Source organism: Scleropages formosus, chromosome 17 (assembly GCF_900964775.1).
Source record: "Scleropages formosus chromosome 17, fSclFor1.1, whole genome shotgun sequence".
Lineage (NCBI taxonomy): Eukaryota > Metazoa > Chordata > Actinopteri > Osteoglossiformes > Osteoglossidae > Scleropages > Scleropages formosus.
In genome coordinates this window covers 26086120-26103572 of record NC_041822.1, presented here as the reverse complement: position 1 = coordinate 26103572, position 17453 = coordinate 26086120, and the positions used below count along the sequence as shown (strand labels likewise).

The 17453-nt window shown below is 52.9% G+C and overlaps 1 protein-coding gene across 1 annotated transcript in view; it reads left to right on the top strand.

Annotated features, from left to right (window-relative positions):
- LOC108921831 (transmembrane protein 132C) overlaps window positions 1-17453 on the top strand; it is a 121038-nt gene that overhangs the window by 79927 nt on the left and 23658 nt on the right. Inside the window, exon 6 of the mRNA XM_029259552.1 lies at window positions 6094-6280. Coding sequence (XP_029115385.1) covers window positions 6094-6280 — 187 coding nt within the window. The remainder of the gene's footprint in view (window positions 1-6093; window positions 6281-17453) is intronic.

The following is a 17453-nucleotide window of genomic DNA, read 5'->3' as shown; positions in this document are numbered from 1 at the left end:
ACTTCCGACAGGCTCCGCCCGCAGCCGGGGACACTTTCACCCGCCTTTCCTGTGGGTATCCGTGGCGGCGCGTCCCACTCCCCAAATTGCCTTCCTGCGTGAGACGTGGTGGTGGAGACACACTCTGCGCTGCGGTGACACACGCTCACACCCTCCTTTTGGGCCTGCAAGGACAGGAGGAGAAACCGCAGAGCCCCGCCCCTCCTGCCCCGTGGGGGGTCACCGCAACTCCACACCATGTGACGCGCGAGCCAGGCGGTGTCGCTGGGATCAGGCGCCGCACGACAACTGGACAGCTGACCGTGTCAGCGGGTGGAGTCAGTGTCGCATCGGTGGGCGGAGACCGGGTGGAGTCTTTATGACGCCGTTGGACGGAGTCTTTCTGATGTCATCGTGCGACGTTGCGGGCGGAGTCTGTCCTGACCAGACAGGGTCACTCCGGGCCGCGGCTCGAGGGGTCGAGGTGATGGCGTGTCCACGGCAGCAGCTCTCCGGATGAGATCCGATTTCCTCGGAAATGCCTTTGAGCTTCCTGCGAGACCCCCCGGAGGACCTATCGATGTGTCCCGCGCACACGGATGCCCCACCCACACACACTCGGCCACCGGGGCCTCCGTGCGAGAGAGAACGAGGCCATATCGGCCCGTGTGCGTAAGGTGCGCGTCCGGTCTTGTCTCCGCTGTTGGTGGTTTTCGTGGATGCGTCAGGCAGAAGAGAAACCCCCCTCCCCTCCCCTCCCCTCCCCCACGCAGATGTACAATGCGCCGAGAAGCCCCAGCGGAGACAGACAGCCAATAGGAGGGTGTCCTGGGGGCATCGCGCATCTCAGCAAGATTAAATGAAAGTGTCACAGTGAAACATTGGGCCTGATAATAGGACAATAGAGCCAGTTTCAATTACGCCCCCCCCGGAGACGACGGCCACAAGTAAATTACCTCCGTCGGGAAATTGTTTATTTTTCCTGTCACTTTATTCCATGTGACATTTAAATCTTTTCTGCTCCGGCTTTCTGCCGGGGGGGCTGCCGGCAGCGTCTGTGGGCCGGCGCCTCGGGAGAAGTACGGGGATGTCCCAGCGGCCCCCCGGCGGAAACCTTCCGGAAGCCGGTCCGGGAAGCGCGGAAGCGCACCGCTGATCGGTGTTCGGCCAGCAGGGGGCGCGGCGGTTACAGCTGCTCTCCCTGTGCCCGAAAGACTCGGCGAGAGCAGGACTCAAATCACGCCTCCCGCTACAGTACCTTGGATTAAGGTATTTACCCTGAACTGATTGCCAGCTGTATAAATAGGTAAATCAGAGTAAATCGGTGTAAGCAGCTTAAGGCTGTAAGTCGCTTTGGAGAAGAGTGTGAGGCTGATGAACGGCTGTACGGGCGAGGGACTCGACCGCAGCGAGACCCCTTTCGCAGCTCGAAGGCCGCGCGCGTCTGCTCTTCCCCCGGCAGCGGAGGGACACATCAGAAACGGCGTCGTCTCTCTGGCTCAGCGGTTCCACCTGGTTCCAGGGGAGCGTTTCGCCGCAGTAACACACTTCGCCTTTTTGATCAGAAGATTTTTATCCCCTTAATTATTTAACCAGACTGTGGGTTGTTTGGAGCAAAGGTTTCCACACTGAATTAACATCAAGACGTGTCGAGCTGCTCGGAAATTAGAGCACGGGTGCATTTCATTATCCCTCTGGCCCCGGGACCACTTATCTGCTCCGACAGCACCGTGTAAAAGTGAGCAGCGGCAGACGGACACGGGCCGCCCGCTCCCAGTACGACCGCCGCGCGAACGTGTGTGTCGGCGCGCCGCGCCGTGAAGTTTTGGCTCCGCTACGTGCCGCCGTGCCCTTCGGCGAAACGGTGGGAACCGCTGTGGCTTTGAACACTGGCGCAGAGGTGCAGTACCTTAGTCTGCGGCCAGGGGGCTCTTTAGTGGGCTCGAAGGAGGTAGGAGGAGCCCACGGTGGGGGTGCAGCTGGGATCACGCAGCAGGGTGCTGTTTGGCATGGACAGGCGAGGGGAGGTGAAACACCAGAGCAGCGGTCAGCGGTCACTCCGGTAACCTGTTGGCTGTACGACCGTGTCCACCAGAGGTCCCGGTGGCTGTGCGCCTCCCCTCGAGACGCCATCGTCATCACCTGCGGCGTGCAGATCGATGTTCAGGTAGACCGCTGACAGGGCCTTGCTGGGCCTCCTGGAGAAGTTGGCTCACGTGCTCTTGGTGAGCATTTGAGACGTCACCTCCGAATAACCGGGACTCCTTCCCGTCTCGTAAATTCCCTCCTTTGAGGGGGGAGCGGCAGCAGCGCCCGGGTATCTCTCGGCAGACGGCGTGCTGGCTTTCCCACAATGCTCTGGGGCGGCGGCGACGGGCCCGTCCCGCACTTCCGCCGCTGACTCATTCACACTTTTAATTCCTCCGCAGACCCTGTTTGCCGCTTCCCTTTCGCCGCACATTTACCTAATTCCCGTTGCCGTGATGTACGGTTGCTGTGGCAACAGCCGCCGTGAAGCCCTGCAAATGCTTCTTTTTTAAAATCGCCCACATTTCATATTTAAAGGTGAATAAACGAGGACACGCACACGCACACGCACACACGCACTGGAGAGCGAGAAGCCGTCGGCGTCCGGCGGACGGCCGGGCCTGCGGTCACCACAAAGGCCTATTAGTGTCATTTTTAACAGGGAACACGGGGAGCGCCGGTGAGTCAGAGCGGAGGAAGCCGATTACTCACACACACTCCAGGGCCACGGTTTTATTGCCGCTTTGTGCCGTTACAAAGTGCCGCGGAGCTCACGCACGGCGCCGCTTCCGAGCGACTGCACACACGCATCACTTCTGAGTAAACGGTGAAATGTCACTTACTGTCGTCTCGTGTGTAAAGACATTTTCCCCGAGGCTCCGTGGAGTGAAACTGCAGCTGCCTTCGTGGACCCGCGATACCGCGTCCCAAGCGCGGTGTTTCACCTCGGTGCCGTGCCTCCTTACCACGATATGGAACGCGTGCGACCAGCGCTCGTGTGGGGTGGATCGCTCATGCTGTCCGCCATTCGGTCGCTGCGCTGCCCGCCCCGCACCGCTATCGCTTGGTGCTCTTTACTGCCATCTAGTGGTTCGGAGGGTAAATGCAGGTCACCAGGGCCGCACTGCTGCAGATGGAGTTTTGGAAATCAAGTAAGTGGTTGGGAGGGCAGCACAGTGGCACAGTGGGTTGGCCTGGGTCCTGCTCTCCAGTGGGTCTGGGGCTCAAGTCCTGCTTGGGGTGCCTTGCGACGGACTGGCGTCCCGTCCTGGGTGTGTCCCCTCCCCCTCCGGCCTTGCGGTCTGCGTTGTCGGGTTAGGCTTCGGCTCCCCGTATGGGACGAGCGGGTCAGAAAATGTGTGTGTGTGTGTGTAAGTGGTTGGTCAGCATCATGCACGTGTGTTGAGACTATTTCCATGAAGAATAAATATTTCTTGTGCACGACTGACGACTGAATGATTCATGTAGCGAATCCCAACTGCTGCCTGGTTGTTGCTTTGAACAACAAAAATGAAGCCAAAAATGGCCATAAAACAAACAGCCTTCTGTGATCAGCTGTGCCATTTTGTTTGAAACCTCATCTGTTGTCTCTTTGCCATGTTTTGTGGGCGCAGCCAGAGAAACAAACCAATAAAAATAATGCGGAAAGGACCTCGGCAACCGCGGATGCCGACAAACAAAACACACACACACACACACACATTTTCAGAACCGCTTGTCCCATACGGGGTCACGGGGAACCGGAGCCTACCCGGCAACACAGGGCGTAAGGCCGGAGGGGGAAGGGGACACACCCAGGACAGGACGCCAGTCCGTCGCAAGGTACCCCAAGCAGGACTTGAACCCCAGACCCACTGGACAGCAGGACTGCGGTCCAACCCACTGCGCCACCGCACCCCCTACAAACAAAACAAACAACCGCAAACAAACAAACGCGCTGCCCGGGCTCCCTGCGCCCCGTCTCCTCCGCGGCCTTCGCCTCCTGCTCCTCGTCTCGCCCGAACGGTCCACTCGAGGAGAAGAACTCGACCGGGTTCCGTTCCTGTGCGGCCAAACCCCGGTCAAGGGCTTCCGTGGCGGGCGGGGCTTCCGCAAGCCCCGCCCCAAGCCGCATCGTCCCGATTCGCCCACATCGGCGGGACTCCCTGCGTCGGTTCGCGTCCCGCCTCGTAGTCGTAGGGCGCCCGCGTGGAAGCGGGCCGAGCGCCGACAAATAAACGATAACAGCAATGAGGCGGCAACAGGAGCCCGCGAGGAAAGCAGCATCTGCAAATAGCATTTCTTGTGTATTATTTATTGTGTTTCCGCTCTCGGCCGCCACCGTCGCATTCATAATTGAGGGAGCTGCTCAGCGCTTTGGAAATCTCGGGTGTGAAAACAAGCAGCGGGGGCTCAGAGTAAACATCATTTTGTTTCTCGTTCGCACGAGGGAGGAGGAGGGGGCGCCGGAGGCCCGCCGAGACGACTGGGTCACCTGCCGTTTCATTGTCTCATCGTTACCCCCCAACCCCCCTCCCCGCCGCCGCCCCCCCCCACGTCGGCGCTGGGGAGGGACCCGGACCTCCCGTCTCTCGGCCAAGGGTGCAAACGGGGGCGGGACAGGTGTACACGTGTTGTCCCTCTACTGCGTGTTACCGTTCCTTAGCCATGTGCTCCCACACCCCCCTGGTGATGTCATCCACACATTTGAGTCAACGGTGTCCCAAGTCATTATGTCCTGCATCTATTTTTGCTTGGATTTTGTTTGTTTGTTTGTTTGTTTTTATCCTGTTTTCTAGAGCCTGAAAGTTCCACTTATAAAGCACAATAACAGCATTTAAAGGGACAATGAAAAGTCTGCAAATAGGATTTTGGAAAGATATCGCACTTCGTGGAATGCCTTCATTTGACGTTTAATAGCTTACCTTGAATTACCGCAGTGAAAATTACCCAGCTGTGCGACTGGGTAAATCGGTGTAAAGCTGATTATCTAACAGTGTAAGTCACCCTGGATGAAGGGATCACATAAACAACAATTAGAATAATAACATTTTCTGCAGAAGGAGACGTTTGCTGTGTTAAGGAACCTTGAAATCTGCTCTTACTTAAAACTGCTCTGTTTTTACTCCGGTAAAAAGTGAGGATTCAGTCGTCATTCCATGTAAAACAAAGATACAAAGGAATTTCAGAAAACCAAGTTCCCCGACGCTCCCGCCACCAAGGACAGCGGCGGACAGACAGTCTGCTCAGGTGTCTTTGAGCCAAGAGCCCGAGCAGAACGACTGCAATAATAACAACGGTCATAATTGCTATTAATAATGAGGGAAACAATTAGACGCTGCGGTATGAACTAAGGACCAGTGCGTGTGTGCAAGTGTGAGCAACGAAACGGCGTACAGAACGGCAGCGCCTTGTGTCCCGAGACGCGCCGTGGTGTTGACGACACACTCCGGACGCGGAATTCATAACCTCTGCAAAAAAATTCCCGAATGAAGAGAGGCCATAAACATTTTGACACCGCAGGGACAGCAGGTGGCGCAGCAGTTAGAGCTTTCTCCACTCTTCCTGCAGACGCTCCGGCGGCTTCGCTGTCAGGACAAGGTTCTCGTTCCGAAAGCGGAGGTGGTTAGAGCTGCTTCTTTAGACCCAAAGGTCACAGGTTCAAATCCCACCTCTGGCCGTAGTACCCTTGAGTAAGGTACTCACCCTTAATTGCTGCAGTAAAAAAGATAAAAATGAGTAAATAATTGTAGGTAGATAAGTGCTGACAGTCGCTTTGGAGAAAAGTGTTAGATAAATGAATTTCAAAAGACCCAGAGGAGTAAAGTAGATGGAACGTGGCTCACGTTTCTGTCCGAAGAGACTTGCAACATGAGGCATCTACAATAAGCCACTTACACCGAGGGTCACTTTTAGAGTGTCAGTTCAGTGTTTTACCTCGATCGAGGGACCAACAGCGGAGTGTGGGATTCAAACCCGGGACCTCTCCATTTCCAGCTCTAACCACTCTGCCACCTGCTGGCCCCTTTCATTATTTTGGGCACTCGCCTTGGCTCCCATCTCATTCCCTCTCTCTCTCACTTTCTCCCTCCCTCTGTGTCGCTGCAGTCCAGAGCCCGGCTTCCAGAAGATTCTGCAGGTGGACCTGGAGGTGGGCGGCTTCCTGGGCCCGTTGGCCACGCGCACGCTCACCTGGCAGCTGGAGTACCCGGGAGGGCGCAGGCCCGCCGTCGAGACTGTGACGGAGGTGCACCTGGCACAGCAGGACCTCCGCGGCGTCGTGCCGCTGGCCATGGTGAGTCTGCGGGACCAGTTCCCAGAATGCACTGCTGCCTGCTGGAGGCTCTTGGTGAGAGCGCAACGAGATGGGGCACCAGGTGGCATCGCGGGAAACCCGAGAGAGGCACGGCGAGGGTCCGAGGTACGAAGTCCAGCTCAGCGATGCTCTTGAGCACTTTTACATCAGCTGGAGCGACGGACAGGAAAGATTATTTATCGATCAATTTACCCGACTTCACTGTGCAGCGTGAGGTTTGTGCGCTGAGCCACTTGCACCGATTCACCCACTGACACAGCAGGGTCGTTTTCACGGTATCGGTTCGGCGGAAGCGAAGCGCCTGGACCAAGGGCACTATGGCAGGAGGTGGGTTTCGAGCACATGCAGCTCTAACCGCAATGCCGCCTGCTGCCCGTGTTACTCTCTGGGGAGGATGTTGGTTTCATATAGAAAATGTTTTTTCCCATGCAATATATGCATACATTATAAATAGTTTTATTTCCAGGGTGTAAAACAATGAAAAGTAGCAAGATAATCAAGGAATTTACTGTGATTAATCAGAATCATTTTCCTAATTTGTGCAGTGGAGCGGCGGTGAAAGTATTTTCAATTAAAGAAGGTAACAGTGTTTTAAACTCACCTACATGCAGCGAGGAGATGACAGCGAGAGGCGAGTTAATGTGTTATTGGAGCCGCACGACACACTTGGCTGAGCAGAATTAACATCGCTGACGGAGGGATGAGAAGGACCGACAGGGGATGGGGCCCCTGACACCTGTGGGGCTTCTGGGTGAATGGAGGTTTTTCCACATACTGTACATATTAAATTATGAATTTTCCATTTGATTTATTCATTTTTAGTTGCATTCCTATAGTTTTACTGTTTTCTTTCATTTCTCGCTCTAGCTGAGCAAACGTTTCCTGTGTTTAGCCTCCGAGCCAGTAGATGGCAGTAAAGAGCAGCAACACAGAAAGGGCGTATGAGACCAATTAATTCAACTCACTTCCACAGTGTTTACAGCTCCTGTCTGTTGTTCCTGAGTGTCGGTGACCAATAACAGGACGGGGGACGTTACACGTGGTTACGGGACGAATCGGTCAACGGTCGCCGTTAAACCGGAATTTGTTGAGATTGCAGTTTTATTTTCAGATATTTTACATTAATCTTTTCTTTTAAGTTGAAAGTTTCTAAAACGTTACAAGTCTTAACACGCACAAACTGAAATCACTTGTCCCGAGTGGGGTCGCGGCGAACCGGAGCCCAACCCAGCAACACAGGGCATAAGGCTGGAGGCGGGAGGGGACGCACCCGGGGCGGGATGCCGGTCTGTCGCAAGGCACCGCGAGCGGGACTCGAACCCCAGACCCGCCAAAGACCAGGACCTGGCCAAACCCACTGCGCCACCCACGGAAAGTATTAACAGATTTTTAATTTATATTCCAGCTACATGTACGATTTTTACAAAAGCGACCCAGTGAATAATCGAGTTGCGCCTCTATATCACACGTATTGGCTGGAGTCCAGAAAGGGAACTTAGAGTGTTGAAAAGAATGGACCCGTGTCCGTCGCCCCACGCCTTCTGATTCCAGGAGAGGCTCTGGGATCCTGCGTACGACGAGCGGTTCGTGAAAACGGAATAAATAAATGTCGTCCAGTGAATCCGTAATTGATTACGCCTCCCGTGAGTCAACGGAGGGACGTCTCTGTTATTAAGTTTTGCTACAAACAAACAAACGGCTGCAAACAGGCTTCCGCTTCGTGAGAAGAAAGCGCTCCGACGTGAGCCTGTTACCCGTGTCGCCGGTGGGAATGCGGTTCGCGTTCCTGTCCCGTTAATTATCGTCCCTCATTACATCCGTCTCGCTCTTTGTTTTGTCACGAGTCGCCGGTGTGATGCTTTCGACAATGTTTTCCCTCCCCTCGGCGGCGGCGGCTCTCGCACCATCAGCGTGTCTCGTGGGCGGGAGAGCGGGACGGAATGTCGGCGGCGCGGTTGCGGTCGTGGATCAAATAGTAGAGGCTTCGGCTCCGGAGCGGCCTTGAGGGCAGAAATGCGTCAGATACACGGCGAAAAAATAAATAAGGAGACTGCGAATCAGAGGAGTGGCTGCGGCGCCCCCCTCGGGACTAGGGTGGAATTTACCACGTCGACCCACCCTCTGATGTGTGCGTTACCATGGTAAAAGACCGGTGAACGGAATGCCACCGCAGGCCACGGTCATCAGGTATCTCAGGTCAGTCTCAATAGGCACGCATCCACAGCGACCACCACACACACCCGGTGCGGTTATGATCCTCAGCTGGAGTGAAAAAGAAGCGATACGGGTTTGTTCAATACTCGCAGGGATCCATCATCATTTATCAGCGATTAAAATGATTCCTCGAGTCGGGTCAAATAAATGACTGTGAGGAAAAATCGTTTGCAGCGAGCAACTTCTGTACAATGATAAATCGTGTTTTCAGACCGCGAGGACCGGACTTGGAGCAAAAGGTTTTTTTAATATCGCTGTCGATCATTTGTTCTGCTGTAATGCAGACTTTGCAAAGTGCAAAAGGCGTTCGTGACCCTGGACGTGCAAAGAGACCGATCGAACTTTACAGCTTCGGTCGGAAGCCCTGCTATCAGTCCTTCGACCGCTACTCTGACCGCTGCAGCGTAAAACTCGACCCGGAACTGCTGAAGTGCAGCCAGAGGCCCTCAGGTTGGATAACTAATGTTCGGTCAACGTGCGGTCCTCCTCGGTGTCCCGCTAGGGAACGGCGAGAGCCGTACGGTCAGCTCGCGATCTGTTCCATACGCACAAGCGCAGCCTTTCTGGCACTATGGAGACCGGGTGCCTGGGTTGGTCTCCTCATCATGCACCAGCTATTCGCTGACCGTCTGCTGACCATTTACCAATCATATGCTGACCATCTGCTAAACATTATCCAGCAAACCTCAATCCTCAACCCTCCGCCACCCGTCCGTCGGCCAACTGTTTGCTGACACTTAATTCACCCTTTATTTACTGACCATTTGCTCACCGTCCCCTAATCATGAGCCAGCACCTCCGTGGATTAATTTCCTGCGGATTACCTGGGGGGGCGGGGGTGCGAGGAATTGCGCAATGCTTCAGCAGGAAGTTTTCGTGTGTAACGAGTTCTCATTATGCTAATGGGCTGCGGTGATTGAGAGAGTCGGAGGAGGAGAGTAACTGCAGGGAGGATCCAGAAGTGACTCCTCTTCGGGGCGTTTATGTAATAAGGATAATGGTTATGAACAGCAGAGCGCTTCTTCCACCTCTCACCGCGTTCATACTCCGTTACCGGAACGACCGCTGACCCTTTCGTTCCTCCCTTCGATCACAGACCGCGTTCCAACCGTGTTCCAACCGCATTCCAACCGCATAAACGTGAAAACAACAGCAAAATGGAACTTATTGTCTTCATTTGTACTGATTACTGCAGCAAAGAAACTTTCATGTCAGTGTCAGGTTTGGGGGCGATGGGTGGCATCTGGGGGGCGATGGGGCTCGGTGTTGACTTCCTGCAGTTTTTATTCCAACATTTTTAGATACCTAGAGGAACAAAACCAAACCCCCAGATTACGGTACTTATTATCCTGTGTGATTAATACAGTTTCTGTCCACCTGTAATGATTTACCCATTTATACAGCAGGGTTTTTTACCGTGTCACTGCAGTGGAAGTACCAGGACGTGGGTTTCAATCCCATTCCGCTCTAACCACAACGGGGGGGCGTTGGATTCCAGCAGAAGAAGAAGTTTTGTATGCAATGTATCTGTACATTATAAATATTATTTTATGGGTGTAAAACAATTTAAAAATTGCAAGTGAATCAAGGATTCAAACCCAGAAACTTCAGACTCATTTAGCAGATGCTTTTCTCCAGATGTCAAGGAATTAGGCCTCACTTCACCCACACACACTTTCAGAACCACTTGTCCCATACAGGGTCACGGGGAACCAGAGCCTACCCGGTAACACAGGGCGTAAGGCCGGAGGGGGAGGGGACACACCCAGGACGGGACGCCAGTCCGTCGCAAGGCACCCCAAGCAGGACTCGAACCCTAGACCCACGGGAGAGCAGGACTGCGGTCCAACCCACCGCACCCCTTTACCCACAGCCACTTTCTCCCAAAAGAACTCATCTGACCTGGAGTTTCGCACTTTTATTGACACTTTAAAGCACTTTGTTCAGCAGCACAGCCCCTCGCTGGACTCAAACCGTCCCCCTCCCTCTGTCTTTGTTCTGCCCCCCTGTAGCCACGCGTTTCTGTACCGCATTTACCATGCACACTAAGACAACATTTACATACGGTGTAAACCAGCCGTGTGTTTTTAGGCCGCGCCTGATGGATTCTAACCGCGGTAATTGGAGGCGGACGCAGTCTCTGCGGCTCAGCCGGAGGCCGGCCCATTATCATCCGGCGTCCGAAAGCGGGTCGAGCCCCGCTGCCGCTGGCTCATTATCATTAACGGCGTGGCGGAACGGCAACGTGGGCTGATGGAGAGGCGCACCACCGCAGGGACATATATCACCGCGAAGGCTCGTCGGTGTCGGCACCGTAATGAGGAGTGCGGCCCTTCCCCCATGTGGGCGCTCTCGCCGCCGCGCATTCCGATGAGACGGGCGCGAAAGGAGCCGCACTATCGATATGCCGGTCGATGTATCGGCAGGCGACTCCATGTCACAGGGGCGCGGTGGGACACCCCCGGTCCTCAGTGACAAAAAACATCCGGTGTGCAGCTTAATCTGTGTATTTTAATGCACTCAGTCAAATGGAGTGAGATGCGTCTGGAGGAGCTGCCCGTTGGACATGTCCTCGTTCGACTCTGAGCGTCACTCTGAGTGTCTGCATGTGTAATAAGGGGGACAATAACGGTGTGGACAGCTGCGTGTCGATGCTTCCTGAAGGACGGGGACACTCTAGGAGATATCTTCTTAGCTCTTCTGTCGAGTGTCCTCCTGCAGCAGGTCCAAGTGGAGGTCTTGTGTCAGAGACGGAGAGTCTCTGTGAGGTTTCTCAGGTCCTCGGGCCCCTAGCCTTAGACCCGTTGCCAGCGCTGTTGAGGATATGAGCCTTACGATACATCTTCTCTCCATCAATATCAAATTCGACACCTGGACAATGACCGTCTATGAAACAGAGACAGAGGGTTAGGGTTGGGCATGGGGAACTGTGCTTTTCTTCAGTCCACTGAACCCATGTCCACACATGGACTTCTTGACCACACATGCAGAGTCCTCCTGGAAAGTTCTGTCCTCCACTTGTGTCCTTGCTGTTAAAGGGCTGTGTCCACTGTCGTTGAGTCCATCCCTCTGGTCGCTGCTCATCCTCTTCTTCTGTGTCCTCCACCCTGTCCCATCACCACTGTCTTTTCTAGAGACTTCGACCTTCTCATGATGTGCCCAGAGTACAGTGACCTCAGTCTCATCATCTATGTTTCCGGTGACACTTCTGGACCCAACATCCATCTGGTTGTTTTGCTGCCTGTTCACAGTACGAGATACGCTCTTGGAGCGAAAGCCGTAGACAGCAGCTCATGAATCTCATTCCATAACTCCTTAAAGTGGGATAGAAACACCGTTTACATATTTTATGTAGACAGATGAAGACAGATGTAGTTGAAAGTTACTGCTGTAAACGGTGAAATACCGCAGTAAATTGTACATTTATTTGTTTAGCAGACACTTTTCTCCAAAGTGACAGACAGAGATTGTTACTCTGTGGTTATGCAACACTTGTGTCCAAAGTGATGTACAGCATTAGACCCACTACAGTAAACCCCCCACACACACAAACACACACACCAGAGTGACCAGTTCACCTGAAACCCCTGTCCAGAGTGTGGGAAGAAACCCCTACAGACAGCAAAGAGAGTTGAACCCACACTCTTGCGACTCTGTGAGACAGTAACACTTTACCGTTGTACCACGGTACCGTGTGCGTAAATACCGAGTCCCTTGTGTCGAACATAAGACAGAGTTGAAGAGCAGGAAACACTGATATTTACAAGAAAACACCGTGAACAAGTGCAGACAATGAGCACACAGGTACAGAGCGACACACCTGTAGAGAGCGACACACACCTGTTACCTGTGTGCATTTACATGGTTCCCCCAGAGGCCCTCGGTGCGTCACACTACAGTCTGGGGGGGACTGCAGACCCCCCCCCCCGTCGTAGCGACACCCCCCTCAGCTGCAGAGCTGTGTTTCTCGCCCCCCAGGGAGCTGCTGTTCGCGTCCCAGGGCAGGAATCCATTAGGAGCTGCTGCTGCTCCAGGCCCCAATTAGCATGATAAAGTGGGCGGCTAATTGAAAGTACCGCGTGTTCACATGTGTCACAACGCATGTAATATTAATTAATACGGGCTGCTGTTGGGGCTGTGTGTGTGTGTGTGTGTGTGTGTGGTGCATGGTGCAGGCACTCGACGATTTTTCATCCCAAACGCGGCAGCAGCACGTCACTTGTCTCACCGGCCATTTGTCCTGTGAATTTCACCACGGTACAAGTAGTGTGTTCGTCGAGGGGTGGTGGTGGTGGTGGTGGGGGGGGGTGTTCCGGCACGCGCCACTGCAGAATTAGTCGCCCCCTCCTGCCTTTTCCGAACGCATCTTTCACAAACTCGGTCCATCAACGGAAGGCAGCAGCGGCAGCTCAGCGCTTCTCCGCATCCTGCTCACGATTAACACCCGAGCTCGTTGGGCGTCACGCTTTTCACGCGACTCTTTGCGTTTGTGCCCTTCACCACATGACGAGCGGAGGACGCGGAACCTGCCGGTAGCCGTTGTTCCCTGGCGCCACGCGGCTCCGTTCCCGCATGTCCCGGAGCACTGCCCCCGATGGGCTCGACTCGTTTGACGGCACATTCCGGAATGCGCCCGTTCGGGTCCGGAGGCGTTCCGCCCGGCGGGCCGCTCCAGGGTGACTCATCGCTGAGTGACATTCCAGAGCTTTCCGGAGCTTTCCTGCGTGGGGATGTCAGCTTCCCGGGAGACGCCGGGGGTTGATCTGTGCAGGCTCGGTGCCGGGATGCGAGCGCCGTGCCAAGTGGCTCCGCGGGAGTTGCCCCCCTTCGAGCCTGCGGGAGGCGCAGTTTGCACCTCTAGGTACCGGCTGCGGCGGCAGAATTCAAGGTGTTGGAGCTCGGCGAGGCGGCCGAGGTCGCGGCCCATCAAGTCGGCCGGCTGCACTTTGCTACCGAACAGGGCTGCTGGAGGCGGCGTGCTGCTTAAGGGTACCCCCTTGGACGTGAAGGTCCCAGGTTCGAATCACATCTCCTGCCTTAGTGCCCTTGGGTCTGGCGCACACCTGTCCTCGAGACGGTGCAGTCGGCGGGTGACTCCGGGCTCCTGGGGGGCGGCGAAGCCCCCCTCCCATTTGCATTCTGCATGGCGGCCCTCGGCCGAGCGGGACTGCAGGTGTGCCATTCACGCTGCCCCCGTCCTGTAAAGGTAAAATACGGCTCTCCGCCTCCCGCACATCTTTTATTCATGCGCTCCAGCCGCCTCTGCAGGAAATGCAATTCAGGGCCATTTGGGCCTAATAGAAGCCCGTGTCTCTCCTCCTTTCATATAAAGAACAAATTCATAATTGTCCCCAAGAAAGTGGCCAAAAGCGTCGCTTTGAGAAACGGCGCTCGGACGTCACTTGGAGGGAGGTGCGCCGCGCCGACGCCGCTCTTCAGCCGTCCACCGGACGCTCGCATAAAGGGCGCTTTGAAAAGCTCACGGAGCTTCTTTCACAAGGTGGAACACTTTGCATGAGAGTAACAGAGTGAAGTCTAAAATAAATCCCTGTACCATCGGCGTCTTTCCGCTCCGCGGTGTTCCGATCCCTTCCGGAATGTTCCCCAGGGCGGCGCGGCCCCCCTCCTACCTGTGCGCTAGTAAAGGTACACAGACATATTTATGAGAAGAATTACTTTAATTTTACATCTAGATCATGTGTGCAGATCAAGAAAAATGGACAATAAAATTTGAATATAAATGTAGTGTAAATGTAATTATTATGACTTCTATTTATTATGTAATTGTTATGATTACTATGAACATGTGTGAAGGTTATATTTGCACAGAACACAAAATTATACTTTAATGACTGAACAGTGAACTTTTTTTCAAGACTGAAGTTAACGGAACAAACGGATATATTCTATTTACGACCATTTACTACAATTTACAACTATTTACCGTGCAGAGCGACAGCTAATTTCATAGGAAATGTCACCTGCAAGGCTGCAACGTTTCAGAGACGAGGAGTCGATGTGCAGGTGATGTTTACATTACATATACTGTGTAAGAAGGGTCTCCTTCACTTTTATAATAAAACTGTTTCTTCATTAACTGCCTTTTTTTAATCAAAGTTTACAAATTTGATTTTCGATTGTAGCACTAAATTTTGGGGCCGCCACGACAGCTGCTTAGTTTTGCCTAAAGATAAAAACCCGGTCTTCCTTTCTTTTAAAATCTATATGAAATACCATATTTCTTTGAGCGACGTTTTGCAGTCACTTTACAGTGTTTTACCATGTTTCTCCGGTAGCTCCGTGCGCCTCCCGCGGTGCTCCGAGCTCCTCCGCACAACCATTAGGGCCCTCAGATCACTTAAAAAAGGCTGTCAGGGACCACTGGGTACGCAGCACCTCCCGCTTTCCCTCCAGGTGCATCCCTCGCACCCGTGCCCCCTGGCCTCAGCCGCAAGAGAAGCGCACCACTTGCACAGGAGACTCGTAGCCCGTCCCCAAGGGGGGGCATATTCCCAGCCTCTCCCATAATGTCACACTGCATCACTTTAGAACAGAGTCCCTCTCTTTGTCAGCAAATCATACCTGCAGCTTCATTCACTTCTCATTTTTACAGCCAACACTTTTCTCCAAAGCATTTTATAGTGTTAATCTGCCAACAATTATTTATCCATTCATACAGCTGAGTAGATTTACTGGAGCAATTTAGGATAAGTACTTTGCTCAAGGGCACAGGGGCTGGAGGTGGGATTTGAACCTGTAATCTCTGGGTCTAAAGGTGGTAGTACTAATCACTCCGCTACCCACAGCCCTCTGCGTTCAATGTGTTTCATTTCCTGTCGGGATGTAACTTACCCTGAACTGATCCACTACAAATTTCCCTGCTGTAAAAATGGGTAAATCAGTGTAAGAAAAGTTCATTCAGACCTGTCCACTTTCTCCACCCTTTGTTGTGTGGAGCACTAAGATTTTTAGAATTTGTTCAACAACTGTATCACAATAAAAAACTGAAATCTGTCCTTGATACAAGTATTGAGACCCTATACTGTGAAACGCCAAACTGCGCCTATTTCTTCTCGAACGTGACTGCAGGACCTCAGCGGAAAATCACCGTACATGATTTAGGCTCCACGCTCGACAGTAGATGGTGGAGTAACAACTAAGCCACGAAATGTAGGAATTGTGCGAAGACCTCTCACGTAGAGTTGTGTCAATGCATGGGTCTGGAAAAGGAGATAAAAAATTAGCCAAACATCGAAGGGTTCCAGGAGCATCGTGGCCTCCACCATTGTCAAATGGAACAAGTTTGGCACCACCAAGACACCCCCTTGAGCTGGACTTAAAGCCAAATTAAGTATTTGGCCCTTGGTCAGAGAGGAGACCGGAACCCGGCGGCCACTCTAACAGTGCTTAAGAGTTCCTGTGTACAGTACAGGTAGAAGAACCTGCCAGAAGGGCAACCATCTCTGCAGGACTCCAGCAGTAGAGTGTCTCCACAGAAGCCACTCCTGAGAAAAAGGCACATGATATCCTGCCGGAAATTTGCCAAATGCCATTTCATGGACTCTGAGAACATGAGGAAAAGATTCTCTGGTATAAAGAGACAAGAACTGAACACTTTTCCCCAGTCAAGCATGGTGGTGGCAGCATCATGCTGTGGGTTAGGGTTATCTTCTGAGCAGGTGAATGGAGAGAGGTCCTTAAACAACACCTGCTCCTTGACCAGGACAAGGCATACTGTGCTCCTCCACCACTACCCCCTTCATTGTGTGAAATTGAAAGTCTGCAGGTTCTTGCTCTTGACCCCAGTGTGGTGGAAGGAGCTCCCCGTGTCCCTCAGCAGTGCTGAATCTCTCTCACATTCAAGAAGGGTCTTGAACCCATGTCCTTGAGATCCACTTGTCTCCTGATCTTCTGACACCTCCATCAGTGAGTCCAACACCACCGGCTGTGATCATCCGTGTATTTGCTGTTTGAATGTAACTTCTATAGGAGCTACTGGAGAGAGGTGAACCAGCAACATGGTGGTGTCTCACACGCAAGCTGAGTGTCCGTAGTGCTGTGTGTGTGTGTGCGTGTGTGTGTGTCTAAAGCTCTTCGTCTTATCTTTTTGCCTCGACATATATATTTATGCAAATTGCAAATTGCTTAGTGCCGCAAGCATCGTAAGTCCCCTCGGAAAAGACGTCAGATAAAGAAGTGTTTACAGATGGCGTTCGTCGTGACACAAAGCGAGTCATCGGAGATGTAACGTGTCCAGGGCCACCACACTTTGGATCGCCTCGATCACAGCTCTCAGCAAAGACGCGGACACGGGAAGTGAAGACGGTCTCAGGGCCGTCGACTCCGTCGTTTCACACAAATATGCAAAATTACAATAAGCTCTTTGCAGGTGAATGAACCAGGAACTAAAAATTTCCATTAAAAAGGGGGGAAAAGCTGAAGCGGCACATCGGGCACATCATGGGATCGAGGTCCTGGTGTTTCTCTACAGGTTGAAAAAAATAGAGACGGGGAAAAAAACATGTTTTGAATTAATGCGAACGAAGATTCCATTTTTAAACTTTCCTTCCAGATACATAAAAGATGTATGCATTTCTGCATCTTTTATAATTCATTCTGTAAATGTTAATACCCATGATGCAACAGCAATTTTTCCATGAGAAAAACATCTTTGAACGCTTGGTAATCACAGCTACGGTAATAGGGGCCCTAATTGGCTTTTGCTTTTAGCGCCGGACCCTCCTGTTCCAACGGAAGCTTTTGCATTGTGTCTGTGTGTGTGTGTGTGTGTGTGTGTGTGTGTGTGTGTGTGTCCGTGTGTGCGTGCGTGTGCGTGTGTGCGTGTGTGTGTGTGTGTGTGTGCGTGTGTGTGTGTGTGTGTGTGTGCGTGTGAATGTGTGCGTGTGTGTTTGTGCGTGTGAATGTGTGCATGTGCGTG